The following is an 18,325-nucleotide window of genomic DNA, read 5'->3' on the forward strand; positions in this document are numbered from 1 at the left end:
GAAGGAAGGAAGGAAGGAAGGAAGGAAGGAAGGAAGGAAGGAAGGAAAGAAGGAAGGAAGGAAGGAAGGAAAGAAAATGGTATTTGTTACCCACTTACTATGTGCCAAGCACTGTTCTTTGGACCCATAAGGTTCATAAAGGCACGGTTATAAGGCAGGGCTGAATAAAGATTAGCATTATATCTAGGTTCCAGCATGGAATGCAACTTGAGGGTAACAAAGTGTCCAGTCTATCTCTTCTTTGAAAAGATTGTTAAAGTAATGGGCATGCCAAATAGAGTTCGTGGGCCCCGATGATTATAGGTAGGACCTGTTCTGTTACAAGGTTACTAAGAGTAACACATATCTTGTCTTGCCTGAAAGTGACTTCCTCCCACATTTGACTGTAACCCGGGAGTCCCCACTGCATGAACATCACTAATCTTTTCTACTTCATGACCCCCAGCAGTCTGTACAGGCTACTACTTACAGCCCTGCCAGGCCTGACCAGGGGTCAGAAGCATGAGCTCGGTGTTGTCAGGGAGGCGCTGGAAGTAGCCTTCAGTGAGCTCGGTGCCATCTTCGTACAAACACAGGCGGCAGCCAGAAATGGGAAGCTGTTGGTAGGGCAAGAAGGGACAGGTGTGAGAAAAACACAGACAAAAGTAGTTTCATGTACTTAGTTTCCTAGCACATAATCCTACCCAATAGCAAAGAGGTAGTGGGGTGGGAATCGCAGTTTCTATCTGCAATAATTACATAAAAATGAGCAAAGGAAAGTAAAATGCTTAAGAACAAAACAAAACAAAATACTCAGAGGGAGGCAGTTCAGTCAGGTCCGACATCCCATTTCACAGGTGAGGTAACTGAGGCTCCAAAAAGAGTTGGGTGACTTGCTCAGGGTCACACAGCTACCAAGTGACACCTCTAAAAGTTCATCCAGCATAGCGCTTAAACAGATCATAGGCTCCCAGAGCTGCAGCTGGAAGTGATTTCAGTCATTCAGTCCAACTCCTTCATTTTACTGGATAGGAGGTTAGGCGACTTAGGATCATGGCCTAGAGCTGGAAGGGACTTCCGAAGTCATTTAGTCCAGCTCTCTCATGTGAAGAAAGTGAAGCGACTTGCCCAAAGTCACACACACACACCAGAGTAATTTAAACTCTCCGGGCAGTTCCCACTTTGTGCCTGAAATGTTCTGCTCTGATCTGTCTCTTGGAATTCCCAACTCCCTTCAAGGCTGAGCTCAAGCCCCTAGGTGTGAGTGGGCCTTAAAATATTCCGTATTCAATTGTGTATATTTTGTGCTTTCTCATTTGTGTGTCTATGTTGATCCCCTCCCTCAAGAGAACGTAAGCTCCCTGAGGGCAGGAGCTGTTTAATAGTAGTCTTTCAGTCTAGGACCTAGCAAAAGCACTTAATAAACGTTAATTGAATTGAACTAAGTTCCCTCCTCCTTAAAATGAGACAGGATTGGACTAGGGCAGAGATGTCAAACAAGAGACCTAATGTGAGAAAGTACAACCTGAACCAGATTAAAATATAATTAGAAATCACTTAACAAAGTAAATAAAAGTGCAATAGAACACTGATAATGTTAATATGTGGGCAGCTAGGAGGTGAAGTGCATAGAGCACCAGGCCTGGAGTCAGGAAGACAGAGTTCAAATCCGGCCTCAGACACTTACTAGCTGGGTGACCTTGGGCAAGTCGCTTCACCCTGTTTGCCTTAGTTTCCTCACCTGTCAAATGAGCTGGAGAAGGAAATGGCAAACCACTAAGAAAACCCCAAATAGGGTCATAAAGAGATGAGACATGACTGAACAACAACAAATTAACATTAACATATGTGGTTTTCTAAGGTAATATGCTGCCCCCATTGATCCTTATATACAGTTTAGTGGCCCAGTTTCTAGTTGAGTATGATACCACCAAGACTAGACTATCGCCAAAGACCCTTCTAGCTCTAAATCATGTGTTTGAGAGAGAGAGAGCATCTTATACCTCTCAGGGCCTCAGCCCCTCTAATCAAGGCAGGGAAATAAATCCTTCACTACCCATCGCTGCAGCTAGCCTAGGAGTTGTTAGGAAAGCCAAAGTTCAAATCCTACCTCAGGCACTTACTAGCCAAGTGACCCTGGATAAGTCCCTTAATAATTCTGTGCCTCAATTTCCTCATCTGTAAAATATGAGTAATAATAGGTTTGTTGTGAGCATTAAATAACCTAGGTAAAGCATTTTACAAATCTTAAAGCACTATATTATATAAATAACTCTTAGCTATTACAAATTGCATCTATCTCCCAGGGTTGCTGTTGCATGGAAGGGAGGGCTAGTGAAGTCAGGACCACTTTAATGCAAATCCTATCTCAGGTACTTCACCCTAATATCTCTGCTTCTGTTTCCTCATCTCTTAAGATGGGTGGTTGTGAAGATGAAATGAGATGATTATATATGTTTTTGCAAACCTAAATGTTTATAAATGCTAGCTGTTACTATCTATTAGTGTATTAAAACTCAAGAGAGATCAAGGATCTAAAGGACCCAAAAGCCACCAAGGAAACTGACAATAATAGCCGTATAACTAGCATTTATTTACCTAGAGCACTTTATTATGGGTTGCCAAGGGCTATACATACTCGTGTGAGCCTGGTGACAGCTCACTCTGACGTAGGTGCTATTATTATCTCCATTTCACAAAGGAGGAAACTGGTGAAGAGTTTAAGTGACTCGCTCAGGGTCACAGTGTCTGAGGCAGGATTTGAACTCTGGTCTTGTACCAGCTAATAATTAGCTATAAGGAGTTGTTCAGGCGATGCTAAACGACTCCACTGGAGTCCATCCCCGAGTGACTGGACTAGCTAGCCTAGGTATGGTCTAAGCAGGCATGAAAGGGGCTTTTGTATCATCTGCGGCCCCCGGGATGGGCATGCCCCGTCTCTTGCAACCGGACACAAGATCTGCCCCCCTCGAGGGCCTGAATGAGGGGCGGATCCCCGCGGACCCCAAGGAGTCTTCATTGGGCCTGGGCTGGTCAGAGCCGGGACGATCGTGATCTTCCGGGGTGCAGAATAGCGCCGAAGCTCCTGGGATGCTACGGCCAAGAGCCGCCTCCCCTCTTTTCCCTCCCCCCACCCTGACCCGCGGCCCCGGAATGGCAGCTGTGACTCCCATCTGCCTGCGAGATGTAGCTCCCGCCTCCTCCCCGAGCCCAGGACCGCCCCGTCGGGGGGCAGTGGGGCGGGGGGTGGTCAGAGGCTGGTGCAGCCGGAGCAACCGCGGAAGCAAAGAAGGGGGTGCCCCCCGAGCTCCTTGAGGCCAGAGGGGTCTGGAGGAAGAAGAAAGAGACGGAAAAGGGGGAGCAGCTGGAGGACCTGGAATTTCTGACATCCTTTCAGCAACACTTCCTGGCAGTTCTTTCCCGCCACCCCGTATTTGTCCTGGCTGTGGAGCGCCCGCAGCTTGAAGGTCCGGGGCCGCTTGGACATTGCAGACCTCTGCAGAAACACCTTTCTCGGGGACGAGTCGGAGGATTGCTCGACCGAGCCGTTCGGACCCAGCCTGCCCGCCCGCGGGTGTCAGGGCTAGCGCAGCTACGGAACAAAACAGCTAAAAAGCAAGTCACCTTGCACTCCGAGGAGAAACTACATTACCCAGAAGACTCTGCGACTTGGTCCCCTCTGCGCAGCTGCACAGCGGGCCCGGCAAGGCAAGAGTTGAGGAAGGAAACTACACTCCCCAGAAGGCGCCGGAGAGTTTCGTCCCCTCTGCGCAGGTGCGCGACTGGAGAGGCCGGGGGAGGGATGGAGGTGAGGGAGGAGCGTGCGGCCAGGCGCGTGCGCGCCGGGGTCCCCGCCCGTCAGGCTCGGGCTCGGTTGTCATGAGAGCCGCGGCGCTGGCCCAGGCGATGGGCGGAGGTGGCGGAGGCTGCCGCTTCGAGGTACCGGTGCCGGGCCGCCGGGGGCGGCGGAGGAGGAGGCGGCGGGGCCTGCGTCTGCGCTCGGCGGACGGGAGCGGCGGCCGCGGCTGCTGCTGCTGAGTAGGTGGTTGGGGGGAGAGACGTTAAAAGCCCCCCCCCCGCGGGCCTCCTCACGCCGGGCCTCCCTCCCTTCAGCCGCCGGCCCGGCCCGAGGAGACCCCGCCCCTCCCCCGCCTGCCCTTTCTCTTCCAAGTCCATCCCCAGTGGGGGGCCCGGCGGGGGAGGGGGAGAGGAGAGGTGGAGATGAGAGTCATGGGTTATCAGAGCTGGTGCGGATCCCCAAGACCATCTCGAACCCCTGTCTGCCCCTCCCCTACCCCTCATTACCTGCTGGGGGAGGGGAGAGATGGGAGTCATGGGTTATCAGAGCTGCTGGGGACCCCCAAGACCATCTGGAGCCCCATTCTATCCTTGCCTGCCTCTCCCCTTCCCCTTATTACCTGCTGGGGGCCTGGTTGGGGGAGGGAGAGATGAAAGTCATGGGTTATCAGATCTGGTGAGAACCCCCAAGACCATTTCGAGCCCCTTTCTAACCCTGCCTGCCCTTCCCCCCATTACCTGCTTGTAGGGGGGAGATGGAAATTATGGGTTGTCAGAGCTGATAGGGACCCTCCCCGCCCAGACCATCTCGAGCTCCACTCCAGCCCTGCCTGCCCTGTCCCTATCCCTTTCCATTCCTGGGCTGAAATAGGGTCGGGGGAAGGGGAAAGGGGAGGATGGAGCCCTGGCCCAGGGGGCATACAGACTCCTTGGTTGTCAGATCTGGAAGAGACCTTAAAAACCGTCCAAGCCCCACCCCAGTCATGCCTGCCCAACCCCCACCTCTGCTAGGGAAGCGGCCCTAGTTAATCAGTCCCCTGCTGGGGACATGGCCATAGTTAATCAGCGTGTAGTGGGCTGGTGGAATGAGCCCTGGACTGGGAGGTATGCATAATCATAGGTTTGTCCTATCTGGAAGGGATCTTAGGGACCATTTCTAACGTCATTATAGTCCTGCTTGCCCTCTCCCCATCCTCACTCCCACAGCCCTCAGTCCTGCCGCCCTTCCTTTCCTGAGGATCTGGCAGCAGTGTTTAATGTGAAGTGGACTGATGGAATGAGACCTAGACTAGAGTTATCAAGAATCAGAGATGGTTTAGAGATTATCTAGTACAATCCCTGCACTACCTGTCACACTCCACCCCTGATCCAGCCTGGAACACAGGGATGTGGCTGTAGTTTAGCAGTAGGAATGATGTGGTGAAGGAGAAGGCCTTGACCTGGCAGCAGTTTAGAGCTGCAGATGGTCAGAGGTAGATGTGGCCCCACCACATGCCTGTGTGTATCCACCCCAACCTGGGAAGGTGAAATGGGCTTAGGATGCAGAACCTTGGATTAAAGGACTTAAAAGGGTCCTTAGAGTCCCCCTATTGTCGCTTCTGCGCAGACAGCCTCCTTGACCTCCCCCAACACATAGACAATTAAGTAGTCAGTAGTTAAAGCAGTATAATTAACAGTTCAATGCCCTAGCCTGGAAGTCATATAGAATTATAGGTCATCTACTTTTACCTCAGTCTTCTACAGAGGAGAAAAATGAGATCAGTAGAGGGAAGGGAACCTCTTTTACAGAAACTTTTAAGGTAAGACAAGAAAGTTAGTGGTAGGTCAGTAATGTGGACTGAGGTCATGTCAGGAGATTCCTACTTCCTCTCCTTTTGCAGATAGGAAAACTAAGGCCCAGGGAAAGAAAAGAAACTATTGTAAGGTAACAGAAAATTTGGACCCAAGGTCCTCTGTGTGATTCCAGCCATCTCATCTTACAGATAGGAAAACAGGCCCATTGAGGACGAGTTGACTAGGCCAAGCTAACACTACTGTACCACTTAGTGGCAGAGCCAAGGGAAGGAGAAAGGGAACAAGCATTTGTTATCCTTTTTAAAATAGATAGATATAAATTTTCTCCCCAATTAATGTTAAAAAATTATTTTTAAAAATTTTTTTTAAGTTTTGAGTTCCAAAATCTATCCCTTCCTTCCTTCTCTCTCTCCCTCCCTCTCTCCCTCCCCCCCTCCCTCTCCCTCCCCCTCCCTCCCTTTCCCTCTCTCTCTTCTCCCTGGGATGGTAAGCAATCAGATACAGGTTATACATGAAACAAGCAGTTACACTATGTGCCAGGCACTGTGCTAAGCACTTTGCAATTATTATCTCATTCGATCCTGGAAACAACCCTGGGGGGTCGGAGCTGTTCTTATCCTCATTTTACAGTTGAGGAAACTGAGGCAACCAGAGATTAAATAACTTGCCCAAAGTCACACAGCCAGTAGGCGTCTGAGGCTGAATTTGAACTCAGGACTTCCTAATACCAGGTCCAGCACTCTACCCACTGTGCCACCCGTTACCTTTGGGCCAGGACTCAAAGCCACTTCTAATTCATACGTACTTCATGGCTCTTTCCACTCTCCAAAGAATGTAGAGCTACGGGGGACCTAAGTGACATCAGCGTAATCCAATGAAGAGCGTGCTGGCTTTGGAGTCAGAGAGCTTGGCCTGGAACCCTTAGGTGACCTTGAGCAGATCACAGCACCTCTCTCAGCTTTGGTGTCCTCATCTGTCAAATAAGGAGATTGGACTTGAGTCCTTTTCAGGTCTAAATCTGTAATCTAGGCCAACCCCTTCATTTAACAAATTAGACAAATGAAGGCCAGAGACGGAAAAGCAGCTTGGCCAGAGTGACACAAGTTATACTAGACCTATCTGTTGTTTTTTTTGGGGGGTGGGGGGTTGGCAATTGGGGTTAAGTGACTTGTCCAGGGTCACACAGCTAGTAAGTGTCTGAAGCCAGATTTTTGAACTCGGGTCCTCCTGACTCCAGGGCTGGTGCTCTATCCACTGCTCCATCTAGCTGCCCCTGTAAGTGACCTATCTGTGATTTGAACATACATCCTCTAGAGACCAAATTCTGGGCTAATTCAGCCCTATCAGGCTGCAGAGTCCCAGGGTCCGTCCCTGCTCTCCTGGTGATTAATAGTGGGACTTTGAACAAAGCCCTCCCTCACTCTGGTCCAGTTTCTCCATATCTAAAATGAGTGGTTTGAATTTGGTCTTTAAAGACCCTTCCAGGTCTAATAGTCTGTAAGCCTAGACTTCTAAACGGACTCTAGTGCCAATTCCCAGTGGCATTTTGGAGGAAATGGAAAGATTCCTCTCCTGGGAGTCAGGAGCCCTGTATCCTGAGAGCATTTCTGCTGCTAGTTAGTGGGAGAGCCTTCTCTGGACCTGTTCCCTCGTGGGTAAAATGGAAGAACTGAACCAGCTTATCTCCAAGATCCCCCCAGCACCAGAATCCTCTGCTCCTATTTCATCCCAGTCATTTGACACCCTTAGTGGCCTTGTGGAATAGCAAAAGAGAGCACAATGTAGGAAGCCAGAGCACGAGTCCAAATTCTGCTTCCAGCTCACAGTATGACCTTGACCAGGTCACTTCCCTTCTAGGAAACTCCTTTCCCTCAGCTGCAGAATGAAAGATTGGCCTAAAGAATGGCTTCAGGGTCCCTTCCAGTCCTGATAGCTCTCTGCCTCTGACTCATACGGTTTTCTCAATCATGGTCTGGAGCTCGAAGGAATCCCTGAGACCATCCACTCAGCCTCACATTACCTGAGAAGGGAGTTGCCCCAAGTCACTCACAGATTTTGAGCCTCTGAGGGGCTGATAAATAGAACCTATCTATGAAATACAGATAGGGCCGCTAGGTGGTGCCATAGTGCATAAAGCACTGGCCTTGGAATCAGGAAGACTCATCTTCATGAGTTCAAATCTAGCCTCAGCCACTTACTAGCTGGGTGACCCTGGGCAAGTCACTTTACCCTGTTTGCCTCAGTTTCCTCATCTGTAAAATGAGCTCTGGAGAAGGAAATGGCAAACCACTTCAGTATCTCTGCCAAGAAAACCCCAAATGGGGTCACGAAGAATCAGACATGACTAAACTGCAACAACAAATGAGGTCCAGATACTTCTTCATGGTAGAGGAGGAATATAAATTTTGAAATTAGGAAATCTGAATTCCAGGCCCAAATCTCTGCCATTTAACTCACTCACTGGGTACTGTGTGACTGTGAATAAGGCTTCCTCTCTTGTACATTCCATTTCTTTATCTGTAAAATGGGATTTAAAATACTCGTGCAGTCTTGCTCACACTTTGCACACTCCTCCATGTTTCCAAAGTGGGCTGTTTTATTATATAGCTCTTGCATTAAGCTCTCTTACTAAGGAGCCAAGGGTGACTGAGAGGCAATGTAGGTAAGGGGGAAATGCACTAGACGTAGAGTCAGATGATGAATCCTGCCCCAGATATTTGTTAGCTGTGGTGGTGTAGGGCCCAAATTCAGTCCTGCCTCCGACACTTATTGGTTGTGTGACCCAGGGCAAGTCATTTCACTCTATGCCTCAGTTTCCTTATCCGTAAAATGAAGGTGTTGGATTTGATATCCTTTCTCTAAGGCCTCTTCCAGTTCTAAGTTTTTGATCCTAAGGAACAACTTGTCAGAGCCTTAGTTTCTTGAACTGTAAAATGGTCACTGTTGTACCTGCAGAACCTGCCTCACAGGGTAGTTATGAAGAAAGTGCTTGGTAAAACCTAAAGGTTACTGACATGGGAGTTGGAGGACTTTCCCTCCTCATTCTGCTGTGTTTCCTTAGGGCTCAAGGTTCCCTGGTATTCCCACTCTTTGGAGAAGGAGAATTTAAGGAGAATTTAAGAGAACTGTATAGTGTCTCCCTACCTCAGTAGGGTCTTCCCATCTCAGACTAGTGAAGACGTGCACTCTTGTCTTTGGAGGACCCAATGTTTTAACTACCAAAAATGCATAGGATTACAATTCTCTCCAAAATGATTACCAAAATATTTCTTAAAAAATGTTACCAGGGCAGCTAGGTGGTGCAGTGGATAGAGCACTGGCCCTGGACTCAGGAGGACCTGAGTTCAAATCAGACCTCAAACGCTTACTAACTGTGTGATCCCAGGCAAGTCACTTAACCCCATTGCCTAGCCAAAAAAAAAGGTCACCAAACCCAGGTTGAGAACCCACGTACAAGGCATACAAGCTTTGTCATCTGTATCAGTAGAAGGCCATCTGTGTCAAGTGTGGCACCTTGAAGCTAATAACAAAATGTATCCTAGGCCTGAAAAGTGTATGGAAGCATAAGGCTATCATATGCTGAAGGGCTTATGCCTGCTTTGGTAGAAAAGCCTTCCCACCAGGAATCCCTCCTTGGCAGCTTCTCATTCCACCCTCCCAGTGGCATCAAAAGTACTCCAGAGGGACTAGAGCAGTTCACAGGGTGATGTGAAAGTGAAAGTTTTCAGCTTGCTCTTTGATCATGTGCCCAGAGTCTGTCATCTGCATGAATGGCACTGCCTCCAAATTCATTCATCGTATGTAGAATTGATTTTCATTTTCATGCATCCTTGAATTTCTTCTGGGCAAACATGCACCTTGTTGTAAGAATTGCATGTTAGTTGTCACAGATTCTGTTTTCAGCTCCAGATCCTAACGGCTCCTTTCATATCACCTTTGTTAAGTTATGCTTAAGGCCTTTGGAGATTTGGCCTATGGATTTTTCAGTCTCTTTGAGTCCATAAAATTGCTTGATACTAAAGTATTGATGTTTCCTTGAACAAAATTTAAATTTTCTTGAAAAGAAAATGGGGAAATAGGTTTTATTTTTCCTGTTCATTCTTGTATCTTGTTATTTGTTGCCAAATTGGATTGTCTAGGTAATCTCTAGCCATACAGATAAACCACGTGCATAAAACAGACTTTACACAAAAGAAAAATTTGTTTGCTTATTGCCGTTGGCTATTATTACTATTGCAAGGGCCTAATAGGAATGCCCAGGGAGAATCTGGCCCTTGTTGCTCAGGAATATCGTTGAGTAATACAACAGGCATCCATGTGGTTGCATGGGACTCAACAGGCCCTGTAGGCCGAAAGTCCATTCTAATAACTATTTAGCAAAGCTTTTATTCTTACTGAATGTTTATGGTATTTTTTTTCCTGACCTGTAAAAGCAGCTTTACTTTTCTAGTTGTGGATGTAATTATTGCCCAAGCAAGCCCTCCAGTGCTTGGGGGACTCACAAGAAGAGGGCTTTTGGGTATGTGACATGGATATTGTTAGATGTGCCAGGACAGGGAGGGGTTGCTTTCAGAGAATTGGTTAATAACAGTGTTGCTCAAAAGGTTCTAAAAAAGTGTAAATGGAGAAGTGAAAAAAAACAAAACCAAAAACAAACCGTTGGCTTTGGAGTCTGAAGATCTGGGAACAAGTCTGGACTCCACAGCTGACCACACATTGATGGGTAACCATTGATGAATTCCTCAGCCTCTCTAAGCCACGCTGAACTTTCTTCATTGGTAAAGTAGAAATAAACCCTTCTTTTCTCCACTTCAGAGGGTCAACTTAGAAAAGGTAGGTAAAGCATGTTAGCAACCACAGCATGTCCTATCAATGTGGGATTGCTATTTTGATGGGTTTTTCCACTTCTTCAAAACTCTCAAATAATTTTGAAAAACCCACAGTTTCAGCAATATGTCTGCCTCATCACTTCCCATTGCAAAGTCCACATCCCCACTTCACCACACACATTCACACAGCACCACACACGTGTGCACATGCTACGTGCATGTTCACATGCGTGCCTCATACATACTACACACGTGTACACATACATGCACCCCACGCATTCTCACATCTGCCACTCATACACACACACCACATGCACATACACACAAAATTAGATGCTGTAGTTTAAAAAAAAAATCATCACATCGTGTCCCCCCGAGCTGGTCCTCAGAGGACAGACATACCACCTGGTCTGCCATCTTGGTAGAGGACCTACTAGAGCTTACATATTGATGCCATAACTTCTTAGAGCACTAGGTCACTTCCAGAAGATGATGAGGCATCCAGAGGGGGCTTGGATTCAGAAATGCTGACATCTTTTTTTAATGGGTGACTTAAAATCTTTAGTCATTGCTAGTAACTTTTTTCAGTGATGCCCTTCCTTATTCTCTGGTACTGAGTATTTTCTAAAACCAGGTCATTGCTGTTTCCTTAATGCCCCTTTCATTGTTGTGGCTTAGCTGGACATATTGATCATGCTTTTTTTTTTTTTCATGACATCCTGTAGTAAATTTTGTATAGCATTATCATCAACATTCTTATCATCATTATTACTACCCTCTGCTAAAGTTGTATTACTCAAGGCTAATGTGGAAACATATTTTGCATGTATATTTCACATGTAAAATGGGTATTATATTTCTTCCCTTCACTATGGATAGGGGAGGAGGGTAGAGGGAAGGAGAGGATTTGAAACTAAAAGAAAAGAGTAAAAGGAAAAAAAATGAACACTCAAACGTCATGCTCCACTAATTGCCCCAGCATGACAGTGTGGTGCTGACTTTGGATTTGGAAAGCTATGCCAGTGGAGAACCAGCTCTGGCATGTCCAAGCAGGCTGGAAAGGCCTTGATTATAGGCGTAGCACATCTGTCTAAAGGCCAGCCCCGCCAAAATCAGAGGCTGAGCTGAAGAAGGCAGGTCAGCCACCAGGGCATGGTTTTGTTTCACAACAGCTGTGAAGACAAAGAGAGGTTAGGATCTCGATTGGTAGCAGGAGGCCTCACACAAGCAAGATTGCATCTTGTGGAGTATCATAACAGCATCAGTAGCATCCATGGCATAGCCATGCATGCTAGTAACCCGACTAGATCTTTAATAATGGTTAGCAGTCTGGTTTTCATTTAATAGTACTCCTGCAGTTCAATAAACACCCCTGATGCCAGATAATTACCTTACACACATACAGTGCCTTATAATCTATAAAGCACTTGAATATACATTATTATTGGAACCTTACAACAACTTGTCAGGTAGAGCAGACAATGATAATGCCATTTTACAGGTGAAGAAACTGAGGCTTGACCAAGTGAAGGTCACACAGCTAACAACAAGAGCAGTGATAATAACTGCCCTGTACACAGATTGTTAACATTTGAACAGTACTTCACTTACGGGACTTTAGTGGAGCCCCACAACAACCCTCTGAAGAAGGTACCACAGAGATTATTCCCGTTTTATAGATGAGGAAGCTTAGGTATTAAATGCCCATGGGCAAAACACAAAACTGAGAGGTGTTTAAGAGGCTGGATTTGAAGGCAAGTCTTCTTGTCTCCAAGTGTAGCATTCTGTGCATCATACCCTGTTGTTTCCAATGATCTTATCTTTATGTTAGGATTAACACACTCAGCAGGTAATTTTATATATATTTGGTTTTGATAGGGAGAACCTAGATTTAACTTCACTGCCTGCTTGTGATGAGATTTTACTCATAAATGCTTCTTTGCCCTCCAAATACATTGACCTGAAAATTGAATAATTATTGTTCAGTGAAATTAAGTTCAACAAATTTTCAGGCTAGAATTCTGATTGATTCTTACTTTCCTACTTTTTTCTTCTCTATTCTCAATTTTTCCCTTAGTAAATAATCATCCCATTGGTTAAATTATCTTTTCTCCTTATATAGCCCACGTAACTTTTTTAGCTTTAGAAAAGACAAAGCAAAACTTAACACTACCTTGTATAGTAAAGTTAAAGCTGTCTATAGAAATAGGTTGATGAAAAGATAATGTTTAGAAACTTTTAAAGAAAAATAATTCATGAGAGCTATTTTAATTTTGTTTTCCTGACATTAGGCTGAATTCATGCCTAAATTAAGTCATGATGGGAATTAATAGCAAATACTGTCATAATTCTAATATTTCTATGGGTTCTTTTACTTAAAAAAAAATCTTGTTTATTTTTATGAACAGCCCAACTGTACAGAATGCCACACAAGATTGGATTTATAGTCGTCAGTTCATCGGGACACGAAGATGGTTTCAGTGCGAAAGAATTAATGGTCCATGCACCAACTGTTAATGGATGGAGATCACCAAGGTATTATGAATGAAAAGGAAGTGGAGGGTGAGGTAACAACATTCTGTTACTTGGGGACAGTGTATATTGTCTTGAATTCTAGGCCCCCAATTTCATTGTAAATCAAACAAGCAAGAGTCTGTGAAATGGTCGTAAGAGGCACCTCCAGTACAATTTAATTTATAGTAACCTGACTGCCTTTAAAAAGCACTCCACCTAGTGATCGATTTATTATAGCTGTGTCATGAAACCAGTATAAGTGTTCCTTATCCTGCTGCCAAACCTATGACTTCAGTGTGTTTCTGAAATCTTAAGTCTTTTTTCTGGGTTACTTTTTCTTCAAGAGAATGATCTTTTTTCCATGACTTATGTCATCCTTTTAATGTCTCATTAACTGTTTGTACAGTTGGCCTCTTCTATGTTCTTGAGTGTATCTGACCAGTTTTGTTACTGTCAGAGGAAAGAGATTCCTTTCCCAAATCTGAATGGAAATTCCTGCATTTGACATGTTGAAATGATTCATACAGGCATATGTCATGTTAAAAAACTGAGTGCACGTTGACTTGTTTTAAATTGAATCACTTTTTGTCACCACTAAGGGTTTCCTCTGGCTTTTTATGGTGGTTCTAAGATGACCCTGGACTCTTAAAGACTCTGTCAGTGGGGCCCATGCTGGCTTTGCTCCCACCAAGTCCCAGTCTAGACCTGGTCATCTGAGACAGATTGTGTATGTGTCCTGTGGGAGCCAGCCTGCTAGTGATGAATGTCACTGCCACAGCACCGCAGGAAGACCGTCTCCTAAGGCACGGGGGAGGGGGGCGTTCTCCGTCAGTGAACAGATACCCCAGCCAGGTGACATCCCAGAGCCACGTGAGTGTTAGTGCCGTATTTTACCTAACTCTCTCCTGCCCTTGGCTCAGGGTTCTTTGTGTACCATCTTCACCTGCATTGAAGTTTCTATTGTCTCTGTTTTTGCGTTCCCGGGGCCTCCACTGTACTTGGGGCTCAGCTGGACTGTGATAAATGCTTGCTAAGTCAGAGCTTGTCAGTTATTTGGCTTAATGTTGACAGGAGCCAGCTGAACATTCAACACTTTAGCTTTCAGCTAAGGACTTGTTTGGGTTTTTTAAAGCCACTTAGATACGTAAGGAGGCTTACTATGGAAAAGACTCATCCTGGTGACAGGGCAGCTGGGTGGCACAGTGGACAGAGTGCTGGACCTGGAATCAGGAAGACTCCTCTAGATTTGAGTTCAAATCTGGCCTCAGCCACTTACTAGCTATGTGACCCTGGGCAAGTCACTTCACTCTGTTTGTCTCAGTTTCCTCATCTATAAAATAAGCTAGAGAAGGCAAAGGCAAACCACTCTAATTTCTCTGCCAAAAAAACCCCAAATGGGGTCACAGAGAGTTGATCCTAACTGAAACTAATGAACAAGTTCTGATGATACCAGAGATATCTCTGCTTATGTGTTTTGTAAGTTGATAGGATGTTTTCTTAAGGTGGGCAATACCTAGACTTGCTTTGACTTCAGGACATTTACCTACATAAAATGCATATCGCTTTTTTACCACTGAGTCTCAGCTGAGTGTGTCCCAATGGCCCCCTGACTTTAACACAAGCAAATTCCTTGAGGTCAAACATGTCCCAGGAAGGCAGGGGAAAGTGTTCTTCAATGAAGTCTCCCAAGATTGAGACAGACTTGGGGCAGCTAGGTGGCGCAGTGGATAGAGCACCGGCCCTGCATTCAGAAGGACCTGAGTTCAAATCCGGCCTTAGACACTTAACACTTACTAGCTGTGTGACCTTGGGCAAGTCACTTAACCCCATTGCCTAGCCAAAAAAAAAAAAAAAAAAAAGATTGGGACAGAGTAAATTCTGCAAGTTCAGGAGAGCTATACCAAAGGATAAAAGCCCATCCTGTTGTATTTTTGTGCCTTTTCCATTTTGCTCCTACTTTGACCTCAGACCAAGAATGACTCTAACCTTTCTTCCATGGAAACAGCCCTTCAGAGACTTGAAAAGAACAGCCATGTCCCCACTTGGACTCTTCTTCTCGGGGCTAACCATACTTTGTTCCTTCAGTCATTCCTCATGGCATCCTTGAGAGGGCATTCACTTCTGGATGGAATCTTTTGATCCCAACATACTTTGCTTAGTTAGGAAGTTAGGGATTTCAGAATGTTTCACTGAAAATTCTCAGGTCAAGTGGCATCTAGAGGGCAGGTGTATAAATACAAACTTAATTTGCAGTGATAGTTCCAAGAAGAAACATTCTCTTTCAGGTTTTGCCAGTTTCCCCAAGAAATTGTCCTTCAGATGGTGGAGAGGTGCCGAGTTCGAAAGCTTCAGTTACTTGCTCACCAGTATATGATTTCCAGTAAAATTGAGTTCTACATTAGCGACAGTTTGCCTGAATACTTTGCACCATATCAAGCGGAGCGGTTTCGAAGGCTTGGGTGAGAATGAAAGTACAAAGTTAATTCTTAACTTTAGTCAGTCTTGTGATCTGAATTTCTATCTAGGTCAAAATTCTTATTATTTCTTAGGCATAGAGCTTCTGTATCTGTTTTGTGTGCTTTTAATAATCATGGAAATACAGTTTGGTTTAGTCTGAGTGTTCATTCCCTATTCATGAATAGGCGATAACTGTGCATGGAGAAAGAACATAACTCCTAAAAGCTGAATTATCACTCAAGAATGTGTTCCTGGTGCTACATAAAATATAGGTTGACTCTCGGTGTAAACTGCCAACTAGGATCATATTGACATAACAATTGTTAGTTTATTCGCATGCACTGTTAAAATATTTAAACCACATTACTGTGCTAACTTTTATTACTAGTTCTCATTCGGCTTTTTAGACATAGAGCTTTTCCCTAAGAAGTCTATTGCTCCAGACAATAATTCAGTTACCCATTATATGGTGATTCTTTTTTCCCCCAGTTTTCATTGCATTGGGTATTTGGTTTGGTTTTTAACCTTAGTATCCAGTAGGAACAAAGGAACAATTTACTTAATTGCGAATGCTTATAGAAATAAAATTCTTTCATTTTGTTTGGTCTTCGCAGTTATGTGTCTCTCTGTGACAATGAAAAGACAGGATGTAAGGCTCGAGAACTAAAATCGGTTTATGTGGATGCCGTAGGACAATTTCTCAAGTTGATTTTTCATAAAAACCATGTCAATAGGTACAATTTATATAGCCAGGTAAGGTTACCCAATCTTCCTCACTAGCTTTAACATCCTTTTAAAATTTGTTGTCCAGTCTGGTCAGAATACTATACTGTGATTTCATTTTCTTTTTTGAAAATAAATTTTGTTTTCATCTTTTGCTTCTGCATATTAAAATTGCTCTCAAGTATCCTTCCTCCTCCACTCCCCAAAGAGCCTTTCCTTATAATGATAACACTTTTAAAATAATCAACAGACCTGATCCATACATCACAAAAGTCAGAAAACATACAGTGTTACACAAGCCTGGCCCTCCACCTCGGCAGAGACATGGATGGAGTGTCTTCTCGGATCTCTCCTTCGGGCCAGCTTGGTCCTTATAATTTTGCTGCATTCACTTTTGATTGTTTGTGGTGGTGGTTTTGTCCATTTACGTTGTGGGTAGTCATTGTTCATTGTTTTCTTGGCTCTGTTTATTTCACTGTGCATGAAGTAATGCAGCATTATTCATGATTCTCTGTGTTCACCATGTTCATTTCTTACAGCGCAGTAATATTCCATTATATTCATGTATCACAGTTTGTTTAGCAGTGGGCTAAACTTTGTTTACAATTCTTAGCTACTACAAAAAGTGTTACTCTAAATATTTTGGTGTTTCTTGTCAGTGACTCCTGGGGTTGAGGGGCATATGCCTAGTTAATGGGATCCCTGAGTCAAAGGATATGCACATTTTGAAGGCATAATTCCAGATTACTCTCTACAGTGGTTATACTGATGCACAGCTCTGCTAGCCATGTGCCACTAGTGTGCCCACCTTCCCCTGGCCCCTCCTACATTGACTATTCCCAACTTTTGTCATCTTTACCAGTTTGCTAGGTGTGAAATAAAGCCTTCTAGTGGGGTTTGGTTTTGTTTTTTTGTTGTGGTTTTTTGGTTTTTTTTTTTTTGGTGAGGCATTTGGGGTTAAGTGACTTGCCCAGAGTCACACAGCTCATAAGTGTTATGTGTCTGAGGCCAGATTTGAACTCAGGTGCTCCTGACTCCAGGGCTGGTGCTCTATCCACTGCACCACCTAGCTGCCCCCTTATAGTTGTTTTGATTTGCATTTCTCTTATATTGGTGAATTGGAGCATTCTTTCACGTGGTTATTAACAGTTTGTGATTCTTCTTTTGAGAACCATTCATATCCTTTGGGATATGAAGGACATGCTCTCACTTTCAAAGCAGACTCTTCCAAATTTTCCTTAAACATAGCATCTTTCATTAAAGAATCTCAAACTGAATTTAAACTTCACCAAACTTCTGTGAAATGACTGTCCTGGTCAAAACTCGAAAGCATTATTTATAATGATAGATTGTTCTAGAATCCCATCAGTACCCCTGACTTCTCATTCTTAACAGTTTCTCTCTTGCAAAGTGATGATGGAAATGGATTTTAATGTAACCCTCTGTGAGTAAATGATTGCAAAGATTTGCCACACATACCCATACCCACCTTGTCACAAGTGACACACGGGCTTCCAAACACATAGATAAACTTTTTGACTGTATCTGTATGGAATAACAAAATTAAGCCAGAACTGTAAAGCTTGTAAAACAGAATTGTAAAACAGAAATTGTTTTACCTTCCTATCCAAAACTCTATGGCAAAAACTAAAATCTTCAGGTTTTGCCACTTCCAAAACATAGGGAATGGTCTCCTAGGAAATCCGAGCTGTTTGGGATTCTCTTGAGTGGTTCCCTCTGGCTTAGAAACATGACTTGAATGCTTAGGTTAGGTAGTTAACTATTTTCATAGCTGTTTTAAAATTTCCCATATTTGATTTAACATTATTTTAGCAAGTTTCATCCACACATTTCCAAGTAATTAGTAAAACTCTAGGCTTTTCATTTCTATTGCTTTTCTCTTGTAAAATACCTGTGAAATTGCTATGATCTGCAGGTGACCCTACATTCTCAAAGACTGCCCACAAAGTGCAGGGCCCTGACCGGGCTTCCCCAGCTGGAAATGCTTTGAGTGAGGGCCCAGCAGTGGCATGTATGTCATCAGACCCAGCTGAGCAAAATTAATAGCAGCTTCTCAGTCTTGAGCAGGCCACCAGGTGAAGAGTTTTTCAGCTACAGCAACCACTTCCTAAAGCCTAGAGGCATCGTTGGGGTAGAGGAATGATCCATACCAGTGCAACCACAAGTCTTTAAAATGTTGAAATCTGTGACTGATGGGAACTTAAGATTTT

At 44.6% G+C, this 18,325-nt stretch overlaps 2 protein-coding genes across 6 annotated transcripts in view; one reads left to right on the forward strand and one right to left on the reverse strand.

Annotated features, from left to right (window-relative positions):
* Positions 1-3,491, reverse strand: part of LOC114029462 (DNA fragmentation factor subunit beta-like) — a 25,443-nt gene extending 21,952 nt beyond the window's left edge. For both annotated transcript variants that reach the window (XM_027843906.1, XM_027843905.1), the window contains exons 1-2: positions 3,353-3,491; positions 470-596 (exon numbers count right to left, since the gene is read on the reverse strand). In XM_027843906.1, coding sequence (XP_027699707.1) covers positions 470-596; positions 3,353-3,466 — 241 coding nt within the window. In that variant the 5' untranslated portion in view covers positions 3,467-3,491. The remainder of the gene's footprint in view (positions 1-469; positions 597-3,352) is intronic.
* Positions 3,492-3,522: 31 nt separating this feature from the next.
* The window catches only part of LOC114029458 (centrosomal protein of 104 kDa-like), a 44,240-nt gene continuing 29,437 nt past the window's right edge, over positions 3,523-18,325 (forward strand). For 2 of the 4 annotated variants that reach the window (XM_027843899.1, XM_027843902.1), the window contains exons 1-4: positions 3,523-3,753; positions 12,809-12,935; positions 15,200-15,373; positions 15,986-16,124. In XM_027843899.1, coding sequence (XP_027699700.1) covers positions 12,823-12,935; positions 15,200-15,373; positions 15,986-16,124 — 426 coding nt within the window. In that variant the 5' untranslated portion in view covers positions 3,523-3,753; positions 12,809-12,822. Of the gene's footprint in view, positions 3,754-3,866; positions 3,919-3,971; positions 4,018-12,808; positions 12,936-15,199; positions 15,374-15,985; positions 16,125-18,325 lie in introns of those variants that run through there. The other 2 variants (XM_027843901.1, XM_027843900.1) reach the window with 2 other exon arrangements.

This window comes from Vombatus ursinus, unplaced genomic scaffold (genome assembly GCF_900497805.2).
Source record: "Vombatus ursinus unplaced genomic scaffold, bare-nosed wombat genome assembly UNPS02014932.1, whole genome shotgun sequence".
NCBI classification, from domain to species: Eukaryota; Metazoa; Chordata; class Mammalia; order Diprotodontia; family Vombatidae; genus Vombatus; species Vombatus ursinus.